General features: G+C 44.4%; 1 protein-coding gene across 1 annotated transcript in view; it reads right to left on the bottom strand.

Annotated features, from left to right (window-relative positions):
• Nucleotides 1–16,824, bottom strand: part of LOC131200942 (calcium-activated potassium channel subunit beta-2-like) — a 590,719-nt gene extending 573,895 nt beyond the window's left edge. The window contains exon 1 of the mRNA XM_058188380.1: nucleotides 16,727–16,824. Within this exon, the coding sequence (XP_058044363.1) occupies nucleotides 16,727–16,782 (56 nt within the window). The 5' untranslated portion in view covers nucleotides 16,783–16,824. The remainder of the gene's footprint in view (nucleotides 1–16,726) is intronic.
• Nucleotides 16,825–17,052: the final 228 nt, after the last annotated feature.

The raw sequence follows: 17,052 nt of genomic DNA, 5'->3' as shown, positions 1-17,052 counted from the left end.
TCTTTATATTTGAAACTGTTGTTTTGCCCGATTTCTTTGAATCTCTTACTGGATCTCTTACTGCCATCTATTGGATATGGGTGTACAGCAAATTCAAGACAGAGATGAATAAATTATTGTGATCCTTTTCTCTGAAAACACTAAACTTAGTAATCTCCTTGAATCCCAAACTAAAAAAAAAAAAGTTAACGTATGTGGTCATATATGTTGCACAGTTTCTAACACGCTCACTTTTGCCCATCAGAACATCTGACCATCAAAACAAACTTTTTTCTCCCTGGCTGCATGACAAGTGGAATAGATTTTCAAAAGCAGCTTATTTATCATGGTTGGTCACACAGTCAACCAGATGTTTAGACTAGATATGGCATTTTTATCCATCTATCAAGTCTTTCCCCAGGACCTGGGGATAGGTGGATGTTGTTTGATGGTATTAAAGGAATTGTCCACAGGATGTAAGCTGTTCCAAATAAAACTGACTGTTGCAATTGACTGATGATGATTTTGTCAATATTGATGGTATTGAGGTTTGCTGCTCAGTTGGGTCATGAAATGTCTGCAAGAATACAACAAAACTCAGCACCAAAAACCCCTTACTTCAACTCTGAACTACAAATATTCTCCTTTATTGATAATGTCTATTTATCTATAATCCATGACTCCTTTGGACTGCAAGACGATCAAATCGGTCAGTCCAAGAAGAGATCAACCCTGAGTGCTCTTTAGAAGGCCAGATCCTGAAGATGAAACTCCATCTAATGAGAAGGAAGGACTCACTGGAGAAGAGCCTAACACAGAGAAAGATTGAGGGCAAAAGAAGAAGGGGACGACAGAGAACGAGGTGGCTGGATGGAGTCACTGAAGCAGTAGGCATGAGTTTAAATGGACTCCAGAGGATGGTAGAGGACAGGAAGGCCTGGAGGAAAGTTGTCCATGGGGTCGTGATGGGTTGAACACGACTTTACAACTAACGACAACAGTTTATCTATAAATGATATGTTTAATTTATCTATAAATTTATCTATATTTATATATTTATCTATAAAAGATCAGGAACGCTTATAGTAAAATTTCTCTTTATAATAAAAAACTTTTGTACCTAGCCAATGCTTTGATGCCTGAGAAATGGAATGATTAGCAGCAAAAAAAAGAAAGACATATATGATGCAATCAGGAGTATGTATCTGAAAATCAAATACTAAGAGGTAGTTATGTCTGACATGGAAAATAGAGTGAACAGTTATGCACAAATGGGAAAATCTAGAGGAAATAGATGAGTTTATGTCCCTGGGTAAAATGTTTACTACTGATTAAAAAAAAATGGATGGAGAAAATTTAGGATGTACAGATTGCTTGTAGAGAGTTAATGGAGAAGCATGGGGTCTGTTGCGAGGAACGAACGGTTGTTCAAAAGAAGTGAATATAGTTGCATATAAAGAAAACATGTTTCTGCTTCCTTTGTGATATGGAATCGAGAGTGAGGGTTTATTAGAGGAACCATAAAGCTAAGTTGGATGGAATGGAAATTGGATACTTAAGAAAAGAGATAAAAGAGAATGTAGTCTTAGAACTGAATGAGGGCTGAAGAATAACAGAATATCAGGGTTGGAAGGAAGCTTGGAGGACTTCTAGTCCAGTGGTCACCAACCAGTGGTCCGTGGACCACTGGTGGTTCATGAGAAAATTTTGGTGGTCCACAGAAAAATTATTTGCATTTTTTATACTGCACTAAATACTATTTATCTTATCTTATTTGTAATATTATTTGTTGTATATAGATGTGAAAGATGTGAAAAGATGGACTATTGTTTACCCTTGAAGGTTGGACAGAAAAATTAAAGAAATTAAGTTGGAAATATGAACTATTCTTGAGAGACTGCTTAAGGAAGAAAGACATTTTAGAAGAACCCTTGGTGAATATTGGAAGATGGAACGTTGTTTTGATATTGATTGATGAAGGTTGGATATTAAAAACTATGTACTTTATTCAAGAACAAACACTAACTCGGAAATTTCTGAGAACTCTAGGAGTGGAATGGTCTGATATATAATGGATTGGAAGAAAAGTATCTTCTTTGTCTCTGGAAGGGGAGTGGAGGTTTTAAGGAGTGATTATGGATTATGATTTGTGCTATATTTTAATTTTTGTTGTTAGTTTTATACCCTGTATTCGATTCTCGGAAGTCCCGGGGGTGGGGGGGAGGAAGGGGAAGGGAGGGGAGGGGGATGAGGGTAGAAAATGGATTGATAGTTAATGTACAAAGATGATTGAAGATGTATAATTAATGTAAGATCGGAGCTGCCTGGCTACCACTTCAGAATGATGGGAAAGAAGGAAGTAGAAGAGAGAAGGAAGTAGGAAAGAGAAGAGGAGGAAGAGGAAAGGAAGGAAGAGGGATAGAAGAGGGAGAAGAAAGGAGTAGGGAGGAAGGAGGAGAGGATGTAGATGAGAGAGGGGGAGGATGGTTGTGGAAAGTAGAAGAAGGTAGAGAAGGAGAGTAAAAGGAAGGGGGTGGTGACCGGGCAGATCCGATTAATTGTATATGATGGTACATTAAATATGTTATTGGATAAGAATGTTAAAATAAAACTTTTTTAAACAAAAAAAATACTATTTATCTTTTTTTAAAAATTCATATTAGTGGTCCTCGGGATTTAAAATTATGAATTTAGTGGTCCCTGAGGTACAAAAAGTTGGTGACCCCTGTTCTAGTCCGCCCTCCTGCTCAAGCAGGAGACTATACCATTTCAGACCAATGATTGTCCAATCTCCTCTTAAAAACCTTCAGTGCTGGAGCACCCACAACTTCTGGAGCCAAATTTTGTTCCACTGAACAAAAGAATTAGTCAAACATACAAAATACATACACTTAGGTGATTCTCAGCTTACAACAGTTTGTTTAGTGATTATTCAAAGTTACAATAGCACTGGAAAAAAAAGTGACTTTATGACCTCTTTTCAGACGTATAACAACTGCAGCATCCACATGATATCATGATCAAAATTCAGATGCTTGGCAACTGGTTCATATTTATGACGGTCCACAGGATGATGCGACCATGAAGGCAACCCGGACTGCTATTACTGTCACTGTAAGTCATCATGGTGACTTTGCCCTTTATGTTGTTTAGCAACCAAGTTGCTGGTCCCAATTACCGCTTCTCAGCTGGTCCCAATTACCGCATCTTAAAGCTAAAATCTTCTAAAAAAATTTGGTAAGAAGTTTAATCAAGAAAGGCAGTCTATGAAAGAGTATGGAGCATGGTGGAAGCGAGTATGATTTTGCAATTACAGGAAGATGTGAATCAATATTGTGAATTAAGACATGTCATATATCATTTTCTTTTCCTTTGTCTCTTTGGTTCAAATGGTGAAAAAGCTAGACAAGAAGAAAGAATCAATTCTGCATTTTGAGTGATTCATTTCAGGCTTCTTTCATGGAGCTGAGGAACATTTAACAGTCTTTTTTTTAATCTAAGAAGTCATTAAGACTGGACAAATGGAGAATTAGTATGGTGCTGATAAGCTCTCTCGGCAATCCTTTAGAAAAAAATACTTCATTTGTTTCCGAGCAGTCTCTTCCAATCTGTAAAGTCTCTGTATGCAAGCATGGATATTGTAACATACATGCACACAGAGAACACAACACATATACACATATAAACACACTTCATTCCTACAGGAATTGTTGTCCCTAACGCTAGACTTGGGTGTGAGTTTCTTGGCTATAGGAATAGGAATGGTCGAACCTGAAGGCAGAGTTAAAAGAGGAATCAGCCTAGCACCTCTATGTAGACACAAATGGACTAAGTCCAACCTTCTTTGAATTCTACAGACAGCTATTTAACTCCAAGCAGATACTAATTGTTAGTTGAGAAGATTCCTGTGCATAGACTGACTAACAATGAATCAATTTAATTGGACCTTCAGGTATGGACTTGGTCTTTCACACCTGACATTGGCAATGCAATGTGCATACACGCACAGTTTACACACATGTACATATATTCCAGAAAATGAGAGAATTCTAGCTATGAAAAGGGGAGAGTAAAAAGTTATCGAATAGTCTGATTCAATGCAATCAATGAGAAATTAATGGAGAGTAAAAACTAACATTACAGAATGTAATATAAAGTAACTGGGTATAATGTCCCATCTCAGTCGCGTTCATATTTTGTCAGCAGAAAATATGACAAAAATATTATGGGATGAAGGCAGGCTCAGTTACGATCCTAGTACTATTATTGGATAAATTGGTATTCCAAATGAAATCATTTTAAACTTCATCAGAATTTCTGGTTTCAACTGTGCTTGGGGTTTAGAGGTTCTTTAATGCCAGGTTTGTCATCTTCTTATTTGTGTCTTTCTATTTATCTTATTTTCTTCCTGATCTTGTTATCTTCAATACCTCAATTATTTTTCATAGTAATGGGATAAATCTATTCCTGGGGAGCATGTTGATGAAGGCGTTTTTAAAGTGTTTTTCTTCCTATTATATTTCCCTTTCTGACCATTTGGCATGCCCATCGTGTGCTTTAATTCTTTTCATTTCCAATTGACTAGTTTGATGTTTTGTTCCCATTTCCTACTGCGCCTCCAAATGCCTTCCCTTCATCACATACCTATTAATTTCTTTGTTTTAAAAAATGGTCAGCCACACAGATGGAATCCAGAACATGGGTACAGTAAATGTTTTTGCTACACAATTTTTCATTTATTAATGGTGGATTGAGGTCGATTCACTTCATAGACTTAATAGTCTCAAACTTGCAAGGAAGTTCCAGTACAGTATCACTTTAGATCAGGAGTGTCAAATTCAAGGCCCGGGGGCCAGATCCAGCCTGCGTGGTGCTTAGATCTGGCCTGCAGGGCTGCCCTAGATCTGGCCCATGGTGCCTCTGCCAGTGAAAACAGAGCTCAGGAGGACCGCCTTCCTGACCTCCATTTTCACTGACAAGAGGCCGTCCCAGCCGAAAACGGAGCTCGGGAGCCTGTTTTCACTGGCAAAGTGCTCGGGCCACCACTGGTGCTCCCAACACGAGTGATCTCGACCTGGCTATGCCCTCCTGGCCACATACACCCTGCCCACCCCCCCAAGGTCAAGCACAACTGATGCGGCCCTCAATGAAATCAAGTTTGACACTCCTGCTTTAGATTGTAGGAAACAATGGTGTATTCAGCAATATGACTACATGAATTCAAAATGCTCATCCTCTTATCAAATTAACCATCCTCTTACCAAATTACAAGATTCTAAAACCTAATCCAATGGTCTGGATTCTCACAATATACACAGTGGAATATTTTAGTGGTAGTAATCAAAGATGTGGGGGTGACAAAATGGTTCAACCAGGATTCAGTTGGCTCCTGGAATGTTCCTGTTAAAAGCCACGACTGGACAGACCTCTTGATTACAGAATTACCAGATTTATCAGTTGTTTCTACCCATCCAATCCAATCCATCCATCCAGGCAAGATGGTCATTGTTATGTATTCATGTATGTACCTTTAAATATTTGGGCGGGAAATCAGCACGTTGCTGATTGGACGAAGCCGCCAGTAGAACTGTATAAAAGGAGAGGTTTTCCCCCAGCCTGTTGCTGGGTTCACCCTATATTAAAGAGCTGTTGTCACTACCCTGGTCTCCAGCCTCGTTACTTCCAGAACTTAACACTGGCGACGAAGGTGGGATCTCGAGGCTGAGGAGAACCAGAACCGAGCTGAAGCACGATAGACCCGAACCCAGCAAACACAGGGCAGAAAAACGGAGATGGCCAGTTACACCGCCCGCACCGCTTGACCCGCTAAAGAGAAATGGGAACGATATGACCCGCTTCAAAGCTTTCTAGAAGCCAACGAACTGCAAGGAGTTCCAGATAACCGCAAAAGGGCTTATTTCTTAAGCCACTGTGGTCCGGAGGTCATCGATATCGCGGAAGCCCTGGCAGAGCCAACGCCGATACAATCGGTATCGTGGCCAACTCTACAGACCTTACTAAAAAACCATTTCGCGCCAACACCGTCCAAATACGTGCGGCGGTTTGAATTCGGAGAGCGAAGACAGATGGAGGGCGAATCCATCGGTGACTACATGGCCGCCCTAAGGAAAGCGTCCAAGGACTGCGGATACCGCGACCTAGACGAGGTGCTCCTCGAGCAACTCATCCGAGGGGTCAGAGACATCCGTTTGCGGCGGTGACGGCTGCTAGCAAAGAGCAACCTAACGCTGGCCAACGCCTGGACGAAGCCAGAGCACATGAAATGTCCACCCAAGCGGCGGAGACACTGCAAAAGCCTCTCCCACCAAAGGCGAGCGCAAAGCCAACTCCAGTGCACCAGGAGGAGGTTCAGACCGAATCCGACGGTGAAGATGAGGAAGGGGTCTGCCGAACCGAGAAACGCGACAAAGAGGACCGAGACGAATGCGGAAGCTGCGGAGGTCAACACCAGCGCCAACGCTGCAAGTTTAAGGACGCAACATGTCGGCGGTGCGGAAAGAAAGGGCACCTAGCTCAAGTTTGTCGAGCGGCCCAACCTTCCCGCCGAAAATTCAAACCGGCCAATCAGAGCGCGGGATCGGCAAGGCGACCCGCGATTGGCTCAAACAAAAAAGGCGCGGATTCAAACCAAACGACTGTAGTCATAGGCGCGCCTCGGAGTGGAGAAGAAGATCTTCACCAAACCAAAATAGAGGAGTACGGTGCCGCTCGAAGTAGACACGGATCAGCGATCACCATCATGTCCTGGGACACTTTGGCGGTCACTGCCATCAGTCGCGGCGCCACCTGCAAGCACAACGGCTACGAGCCCACGACTACCAAGGGAATCGCATCCCTGTTCGAGGGACCACCCCTGTCCGAGTCGAGTCCGGACCACACAAAAAGACCCTGCCCATCACGATCGTCGAAGGGACCCTGCCCAGTCTGTTGGGACTAGACTGGTTTCGTGCCCTGGGCATGGGAGTGACTGGCATCTACAGAAGTGACTGTAACCTGAAAGACATTCTCTTTAACGAGTTCAAGATGTCTTCAAGGACTGCCTGGGCAAGTACAAGGGGACCCCTATTTCCTTCAACTTAGACCCCAGGTAGCTCCCATTAGGCTTAAGGCAAGGAGAGTCCTTTGCCCTTAAACCAAAATTGACAAGGAGCTAGATAAGCTCATAAATCAGGGATTTTGGTGCCAGTCGATCACGCAAAGTGGGAGACGCCAATCGTCACCCCAATAAAACCAGATGGGTCAATTAGAATTTGCGCTGACTACAAGGCGACGCTTAACAAAGCCTTACAGAAAAGCGCTACCGGTTCCCGTGGTGCAACACTTGCTGCACTCTTGGGGCAAGGGCAGATCTTTGCAAAGTTAGACTTGGCCCAAGCCTACCAACAACTGCCCGTAGACGACAGCACGGCCGAAGCCCAAACGATTGTAACTCACAGGGGTGCATTCAAGTGCACCTGATTACAATTTGGGGTGAGTGTGGCACCGGGGCTGTTCCAAAACTTAATGGAACGACTTCTGCAAGGGCTCCCAGGGGTAGTTCCCTACTTCGATGATGTTTTGATTTCAGCGGAAACGAGGAATTGGGGAGCGCGTTTGAGAAAGGTTCTGGGCATTTTCCGACAGCCGGATTAAAAGTCAAATTAAACAAATGCCAGATAGGGGTCGAATCCCGCGAATTCTTGGGCTACCTGATAGACAAGAAGGGAATCCACCCCACTGAGATCAAGGTCAAGTCGATAAATAAGGCTCCAGCGCCCAGAAACAAAGCAGAGCTACACGCATTCCTGGGCTAGTGAATTTTACGCGGTCTTTTAAAAACAAAGCGACTCCGCTGAACCGCTGCATAAGCTTTTAGGAAAAATACTGTTTGGTCTTGGGGAAAGTCGGCGGCTGGGCAACATCGTGGCCAAGGACTTCCAGCCGCCGACTCCACAAGATTTCAGGAAGCCGCCATAACGCGCATGCGCAGAAGATTTTAACTGGCTATAATGTCCCATCTCCGTCGCGTTCATATTTTGCCAGCAGAAAATATGACAAAAATATTATGGGATGAAGGCAGGCTCAGTTACGATCCTAGTACTATTATTGGATAAATTGGTATTCCAAATGAAATCATTTTAAACTTCATCAGAATTTCTGGTTTCAACTGTGCTTGGGGTTTAGAGGTTCTTTAATGCCAGGTTTGTCATCTTCTTATTTGTGTCTTTCTATTTATCTTATTTTCTTCCTGATCTTGTTATCTTCAATACCTCAATTATTTTTCATAGTAATGGGATAAATCTATTCCTGGGGAGCATGTTGATGAAGGCGTTTTTAAAGTGTTTTTCTTCCTATTATATTTCCCTTTCTGACCATTTGGCATGCCCATCATGTGCTTTAATTCTTTTCATTTCCAATTGACTAGTTTGATGTTTTGTTCCCGTTTCCTGCTGCGCCTCCAAATGCCTTCCCTTCATCACATACCTATTAATTTCTTTGTTTTAAAAAATGGTCAGCCACACAGATGGAATCCAGAACATGGGTACAGTAAATGTTTTTGCTACACAAGTTTTCATTTATTAATGGTGGATTGAGGTCGATTCACTTCATAGACTTAATAGTCTCAAACTTGCAAGGAAGTTCCAATACAGTATCACTTTAGATCAGGAGTGTCAAATTCAAGGCCCGGGGGCCAGATCCAGCCTGCGTGATGCTTAGATCTGGCCTGCAGGGCTGCCCTAGATCTGGCCCATGGTGCCTCTGCCAGTGAAAACAGAGCTCAGGAGGACCGCCTTTCTGACCTCCATTTTCACTGACAAGAGGCCGTCGCAGCCGAAAACGGAGCTCGGGAACCTGTTTTCACTGGCAAAGTGCTCGGGCCACCACTGGTGCTCCCAACACGAGTGATCTCGACCTGGCTATGCCCTCCTGGTCACATACACCCTGCCCATCCCCCAAGGTCAAGCACAACTGATGTGGCCCTCAATGAAATCAAGTTTGACACTCCTGCTTTAGATTGTAGGAAACAATGGTGTATTCAGCAATATGACTACATGGATTCAAAATGCTCATCCTCTTACCAAATTAATCATCCTCTTACCAAATTACAAGATTCTAAAACCTAATCCAATGGTCTGGATTCTCACAATATACACAGTGGAATATTTTAGTGGTAGTAATCAAAGATGTGGGGGTGATAAAATGGTTCAACCAGGATTCAGTTGGCTCCTGGAATGTTCCTGTTAAAAGCCACGACTGGACAGACCTCTGGATTACAGAATTACCAGATTTATCAGTTGTTTCTACCCATCCAATACAATCCATCCATCCAGGCAAGATGGTCATGCTTCAGGTCCCCTCAATTAAGGAATGCCCATTGGCAGGGCCTAGAAGACATGCCTTTTCTGTTGTAGTGTCCATCTTGTGGAACATTCTCTCTCCCCAAATCAGGATGGCCCCAACCCTGCTAACTGTTTGTAGGACTCTAAATACCTGCTTGTGTGCCCAGGTCTGGGGCCTCATGTGTGTGCAGGGTATCCCACTTCTTGATTGTGTTAGCAATTGGATTTGATATTCCTTGGCTGCTTCGTATTTAAACGTTTCTGTTATGTATCTTTAAATGTTTTGGCGGGAAACAAGCACGTTGCTGATTGGTTGAAGCCGCCGGTTAAACAGTATATAAGGAGAGGTTTTTCCCCAGCCAGGTTGCTGGGTTCACCCTATATTAAAGAGCTGTTGTCACTACCCTGGTCTCCAGCCTCGTTACTTCCCGAACTTAACACTGGCGACGAAGGTGGGATTTCGAGGCTAAGGAGCACCAGAACCGAGCTGAAGCACGGAAGAACCGAACCCAGCAAACCTAGGGAAGAAACGCGGAGATGGCCAGTTACACTCCGCCCGCGCCGTTTGACCCAGCCAGAGAGAAATGGGGAACGTACATGACCCGTTTCGAAAGCTTCCTAGAAGCAAACGAACTGCAAGGAGTTCCAGACAACCGCGAAAGGGCATATTTCTTGAGCCACTGCGGTCCCGAGGTCATTGATATCGCGGAAGCCCTGGCGGAGCCAACGCCGGTACAATCGGTATCGTGGCAAACTCTGCAAACCCTGCTAAAAAACCATTTCGCGCCAACGCCGTCCAAATACGTGCGGCGTTTTGAATTTGGAGAGCGCCGACAGCTAGAGGGCGAATCCATCAGCGACTACATGGCCGCCCTGCGGAAAGCCTCCAAAGACTGTGGGTACCGAGACCTAGACGAGGCGCTGCTAAAGCAACTCATCCGTGGGGTCAGAGACATGCGTTTGCGGAGGCGGCTGCTATCGAAAAGCAATCTAACGCTGGCAAACGCCCTGGACGAAGCCAGAGCGCATGAAATGTCCACCCAAGCGGCGGAGACCCTGCAAAAGCCACTCACACCGAAGGCGAGCACAAAGTCAACCCCGGTGCACCAAGAAGAGATTCAGACCGAATCCGACAGTGAGGATGGGGAAGGGGTTTGTCGAACCGAGAAACACGGAAAGGAAGACCGGGACGAATGCGGAAGTTGCGGAGGTCAACACCAGCGCCAACACTGCAAGTTCAAGGACGCTACATGTCGGCGGTGCGAGAAGAAGGGGCACCTAGCTCAAGTTTGTCGAGCTCCCCAACCTTCCCGCCGAAAATTCAAATCGGCCAATCAGAGCGCGGGATCGGCAAGGCGACCCGTGATTGGCTCAAACAAAAAAGGCGCGAACTCAAATCAAACAACTGTGATCATAGGCCGCGCCACAACCCGGGTGGAGAAGAAAATCTTCACCAAACCCAAAATAGAAGGAGTGCCGTGCCGACTAGAAGTGGACACCGGGTCAGCGATCACCATCATGTCCTGGGACACTTTGGCGAAAGCGTTGCCATCAGTCGCAAAGCGCCACCTGCAAACACAACGGCTACGAGTCCACGACTACCAAGGGAATCGCATCCCTGTTCGAGGGACCACCTCTGTCCGAGTCGAGTACGGACCACACAAGAAGACCCTGCCCATCACGATCGTCGAAGGGACCCTGCCTAGTTTGTTGGGACTAGACTGGTTCCGTGCATTGGGCATGGGAGTGACTGGCATCTACAGAAGTGACTGTAACCTAAAAGACACACTCATGAACGAGTTCGAAGATGTCTTCAAGGACTGCCTGGGCAAGTACAAGGGGACCCCTATTTCCTTCAACTTAGACCCCCAGGTAGCCCCCATTAGGTTAAAGGCAAGGAGAGTCCCTTTTGCCCTTAAACCTAAGATTGACAAGGAGCTAGATAAGCTCATAAATCAGGGGATTCTGGTGCCAGTCGATCACGCAAAGTGGGAGACGCCAATCGTCACCCCAGTAAAACCAGATGGGTCAGTTAGAATCTGCGCTGACTACAAGGCGACGTTAAACAAAGCCTTACAGAAAAGCGCTTACCCGGTTCCGTGGTGCAACACTTGCTGCACTCTTTGGGGCAAGGGCAAGTCTTGCAAAGTTAGACTTGGCTCAAGCCTATCAACAACTGCCCAGACGCCAACACAGCCGAAGCCCAAACGATTGTAACTCACAGAGGTGCTTTCAAGTGTACCCGATTACAATTTGGGGTGAGTGTGGCACCGGGGCTGTTCCAAAATTTAATGGAACGACTTCTGCAAGGGCTCCCAGGGGTAGTCCCCTATTTCGATGATGTATTGATATCAGCCGAAAATTTAGAGGAATTGGGGGAGCGCTTGAGAAAAGTTCTGGGCATTTTCCGGTCAGCCGGACTAAAGGTTAAAGTGAACAAATGCCAGATAGGGGTAGAATCCGTAGAGTTCTTGGGCTACAGAATAGACAAGAAGGGAATTCACCCCACTGAAAGCAAGGTCAAGGCAATAAGAAAGGCTCCAGCGCCCAAAACAAAACAGAGCTACAGGCATTCCTGGGGCTAGTGAATTTTTACGCGGTTTTTTTAAAAAACAAGGCGACTGTTGCTGAACCGCTGCATAAGCTTCTGGGAAAGAATACTGTTTGGTCTTGGGGGAAGTCGGAAGCTAGGGCTTTCGAAGCAGTAAAAAACCTACTCTCGAGCGATAGCCTGCTGATCCAGTATCATAGCTCATTGCCATTAGTGCTGGTTTGCGATGCCTCCTTACGGGTGGGGCTGTGCTCAGCCACAGACTTCCAAACGGCACAGAAGCCCCAATAGCCTTCTACTCCAGAACGATGTCCTCCAGAGAGGAACTATAGCCAGTTGGATAAGGAAGCGCTAGCAATTGTGTCAGGGGTAAAAAGTTTCACGAATATGTTTTGGTAGAGACTTTGAAATTGTTACTGACCATAGACCGCTGTTAGGGATACTGGCTGGCGATCACCAACGCCTGTGGCACTTTCGCCACGATTGACCCGATGGACTATCTTCTTAGCCGCTTATTCCTACAAGCTGCAGCATCGACCAGGAAAGAAGTGGGGCATGCGGACGCTTTAAGCAGATGCCCACTACCAGGGCGATCAAGACCCCACCGGGACGCCCATCCTGCTAATTGACTCTTGACTCTGGCCCAGTCACATCTAAGGAGGTGGCTCGGCATCATACCGACATTATTTTGAGGACTGTACTCGGTTGGGTACAAGAGGGTGGCCGCTACCGGGCGAGCGTTTAAGGAATTTGTAAAAACGTGGGGAACTCTCGGCTCAAGGGGTGCCTGCTATGGGGGATCGAGTGGTGATCCCGGAGAAATTGAGGAAAGGTATTGGACCTCCACGAGGGTCACCCAGGGATCAAGGATGAAGGGGCTAGCAAGAAGCTATGTGTGGTGGCCACCATGGACTCAGAAATTGCTGAGAGGGTAGGAAATGCCAGGCTTGCCAAGAGTCCAGACCTCTACCCCAACGGCCCCAGTCAGGAATGGGAAAACCCCAAGGGCCCTGGTCGAGAATCCACATTGATTTTGCTGGCCCTTTCCACGGCCAAACCTTCCTAGTGGTTGTCGACGCTTTCTCTAAATGGTTGGAAATCATTCTCATGAGATCCATGACAGCCGAGGCAGTAATCGCAGCCCCACGGCACCTATTCGCAACCCACGGGTTGCCTGACACGCTAGTATCCGACAACGCCCGCACCACGGCAACCCAGTTTGAGGAATACTTGGCAGATGAGGGCATCCGACATGCCCTCTCTGCGCCTTTCCACCCTGCGTCGAACGGCCTTGCAGAGCGTTCCGTCCGGAGCGCTAAAGAGGCATTGTCCAGACTCAAGCCAGGCGACTGGCAAACAAAGATAGATTTCTTTCTGGCCGTTCAGCATAGAACCCCCAGCACTGCCACAGGCAGAAGCCCAGCCGAATTATTGATGGGACGGAAGCTCCGGTGCCCACTCGACCGGTTAAATCCCCATTACACACCAGAGGGTTACAAGGGGGAACTGGAAAAAACGAGAGAAATGGGCATAGGCGACCAAGTGTGGGCCCGCAACTATGGGGACGGCCCAAGTTGGCTGGCAGGGCAAATCATAAAAGCAACAGGTCCAAAGTCATACTTAGTTGAGTTACAAGACAACCGAGTATGGAGGCGCCACATAGATCAAATAAGAAAACGAATAGCCGAACAATCTGAGCTAAATGAAACAGACCATGACCAAACATTATTTGAACCCACAGCTGACTTTAACCCGGGAGAGGCGCAAGACTTAGCTGAGTCCCAGGAGGTCCAGCGACGCCATCAGGTTCCCCTTGGAAATAGCAGGGACGACTCTGCAAGTAATCCAAGGCTGGAGGGCCGAGAAAAAGAGTCTGCAAGTAATCCAGGGCCGGATGGCCTAGCGAAAGAGCTGGGAGGAGCAAACAGCCCCTCCGACCAGCTCAACCCACTCCCAAGGACTGAACCGAATCAGGAGACGCCCAGGTTATTTGCGTGACTACGTCGAAAAATAACATGTAAATAATATGTAAATATAGGTAAAGTGTTTTCTGGGAGGGGAGGAGTGTTATGTATCTTTAAATGTTTTGGCGGGAAACAAGCACGTTGCTGATTGGTTGAAGCCGCCAGTTAAACAGTATATAAGGAGAGGTTTTTCCCCAGCCAGGTTGCTGGGTTCACCCTATATTAAAGAGCTGTTGAACTTAACAGTTTCTAATGTTTCTAATTGTTTTTTTTTTATTGAAAATTTTTTACAAAGCTTTCTCCCCCCCTTTCCCCCCTCCTCCCAGTCCCCCTCCCCCCTCCCTTCACAACCCCCCTCCCCCCCCAACTTCCCGAAACAAACACAAGGTAGAGTTAAAAATAAAACAAACATATGATAAAAAAATTTCCCTCCTAACTCAATTATACTCTTACAATTCCCATCAATTCCTAACCTCCCTCAAAACAATCAGAAATAATACATCCTAATCATTCAAAGGCAGTCTGATAACTCTTAGTCTGATATCTACTTTGAATATATTCAATCCATTTTTTCCATTCGTTTAAGTATCCTTCTTGTGTATTGTCTTTCAAAAAGGCTGAGATTTTTGCCATCTCAGCCAAATTGGCAACTTTCAATACCTATTCTTCTATTGTGGGTACTTCTTTTTTCTTCCAATACTGTCCTATCAGTAATCTTGCCGCTGTTACTAGATTTAAAATCAGTTTAGGTTTCTAATTGTTTTTATTTTACTTTAGGTCTGCTCATCAGCCAGAGTCATTTGGTGAGATACGCAGCCTGTCTGTCTGTCTGTCTGTCTGTCTGTCTGTCTAATTGACTGACTGACTGACTGACTGACTGAGAAAAAGTAGGAACAGCTGGGGGAAAAAATTCCATCTATCAGAAACCCAAGAAAACAATAATGAACAATTGTGGGGGTTATAAGTGAATATTCACACCATGCCCTATATCAGATAGTGACATGTACCGGTAACTGGTTTTGGCTAAACTTGGCTTAAAAAGTTAAACAGGACACTGATGGTTAAAATGGGATAGAGAATGGCCAGGAAATCTCAAGACTACAGTCTCCACTGAGTAGTAAAACAAAACTCCAGGCATCTTTGGAAAAAGGAAATGGTGAACCATTTTTGTATTTTTTGCCAATAAAAGTGCACGGTCTGCCCATATATTCAAGAGGGCCTGAGTTTAGCTGGAGAGAATCTTTATCTTTTTATTAACACCATCTAGTTATTTTTCCAACAAATGTATCTTCTCCATAGATATCTATTTTAAATTGCTTGCTTGGACCAGAAAATTGAATCCGGTAGATATTTTGTACTGCTGTAGTTATAAACTGCAAAGCTCTTTTTATATATTAAGGATTTAGATAAAGGAACAGCAGGTGAACAGAACTTGCTTTAAAATGAAAAAAAGCTTTGTAGGTCCAGAAAACTTTCAAATACTTCCTCCCTTATCTTCTCTCCCTGCCACCCGCATACTATATATTGAGATTCAAAGTCTGCATTTGGCTTAAGGGCATAAACTGGAATTCCATCTTGTTCTGATATATATTCTATTCTCAAAGTCCACTACCATTGAAAAGGCTTTTTCCATCAGAATCGAAATGTATCGTGATTGTAGGATTATAAACCAGGCCTGCTTAATACCGTTCATTTCGTATTACTATTATGGCTGCAAATTGATATTCCTAGTCAAGCGGATGCTTATTTTATTAACCAAAGGGATTCATCAAATATTCTCAGAATTACCCTTTGCACCATGCTGAATAATACAATTTAGTGCTGCTGAACCCATAAAATCCAGTTTGGAATATATATTCAATTGAAAAAGAGAAGTCAGGCATGACATATTAAGTACAGTACAAAAACGAAGCAGGTAGAGAGCATCTGCTCAGAAAAAGAAGCAAGTGGATCCCCAAAACCCATTGAAGAAGCCCATTGAATATGGAGCAAATAGATCCAAATGGATTCTAAAAAACCCACTGAACCCAGTTCACCCAAGTACCACAGTTACAATTCATATTTAAAGAGCTCTATAAAATCCTTCTTTTTCGTTGCTGGATTGCAGACGTAATTCTTTTAATTGAACTTTATCCATAAAATGATGAGTAGCAGTGATGGAAAAGAATATCAACTTCCTTGCAGAATGCAAACAGTTCACCTTTTGTTTATAGTTCTTCCACCAAACAAGAAGCCTTGCTAAACACTAAAAACACTTTGAAAATTTAAGAAAAACACCATTTAAAAAAAAATTCGAATACTCTACCATAATCTTTCCATCTCAACCAATAACTGAAGTTTATAGTATTTATTCAGCAAGCATGGATTAATTTTCTCTTCCTAACCATCAACTGAAAATAAATAGTATCCAACATCCGGAAGCCATCAGCCCTTCTTTCCCAATATTTATCACTCATGCAATTGCTGTGGACAATACAAAGGACCATCCTTAACAAAAACCAAACCAGCAACAAAAGAACCAGCAATGGAGGAATTTAACCATCATCGTTCACTTGAAAATCCACAAGACACATTTTTGCTTGGCTTCTTCTAAATATAATTGCAGTCATGATTAATGCAACTAAGTTATCCCTGGCTCTCTTTTCATCCATGCCTACATTTCTCTCGTTCTAAGCCTAGTCAAATCCCCCCTAATTCCAATGGGAGCCGGCGAAGCCCATGCTTAACTCTCTCACTAAAATCTGGGGGATTCTTGAGAAGATTAGCTTTGGCTCCGCTGGTTATTTATTAATTATCTCCGAACAATAGACGACCTTAAAGCTGTATTCCTGTTCTCTGAGGCTTAAGTTTGTGGTACGGGTATGTGTGTAAGCATGTGTTTTTCCACTTACCCCCATTTTTCTTTTGGCTTGCTGAAAGCCACCTTTGTCTCATTCAGATGCTCCATGTCGGCAGGTGGATTTGCTCTGTCACCTGCCCATAATACGAAGGCCCCTCTTCCAGAAAGGAGAGGAAAGCAATATGCAAAACAAACAGAGAAACCCAAGAGGAAAACTATACCCCTATAGACCGGACTCATAGCAACAGACACAGAAAGACTATACTCTTGTTGGTTGTTAACTTTTTCCAGCCATGAAGCGACAATTCCTTTGGAACGGCAATTCAGTGAACGTGATGTAACAAACCCTGGGAAATGTTGCTGTTGTGACCCAGGCCC

This window comes from Ahaetulla prasina, chromosome 6, assembly GCF_028640845.1.
Source record: "Ahaetulla prasina isolate Xishuangbanna chromosome 6, ASM2864084v1, whole genome shotgun sequence".
In the NCBI taxonomy this organism is placed as follows: Eukaryota; Metazoa; Chordata; class Lepidosauria; order Squamata; family Colubridae; genus Ahaetulla; species Ahaetulla prasina.
This window is presented reverse-complemented; position numbering and strand designations above follow the sequence as displayed.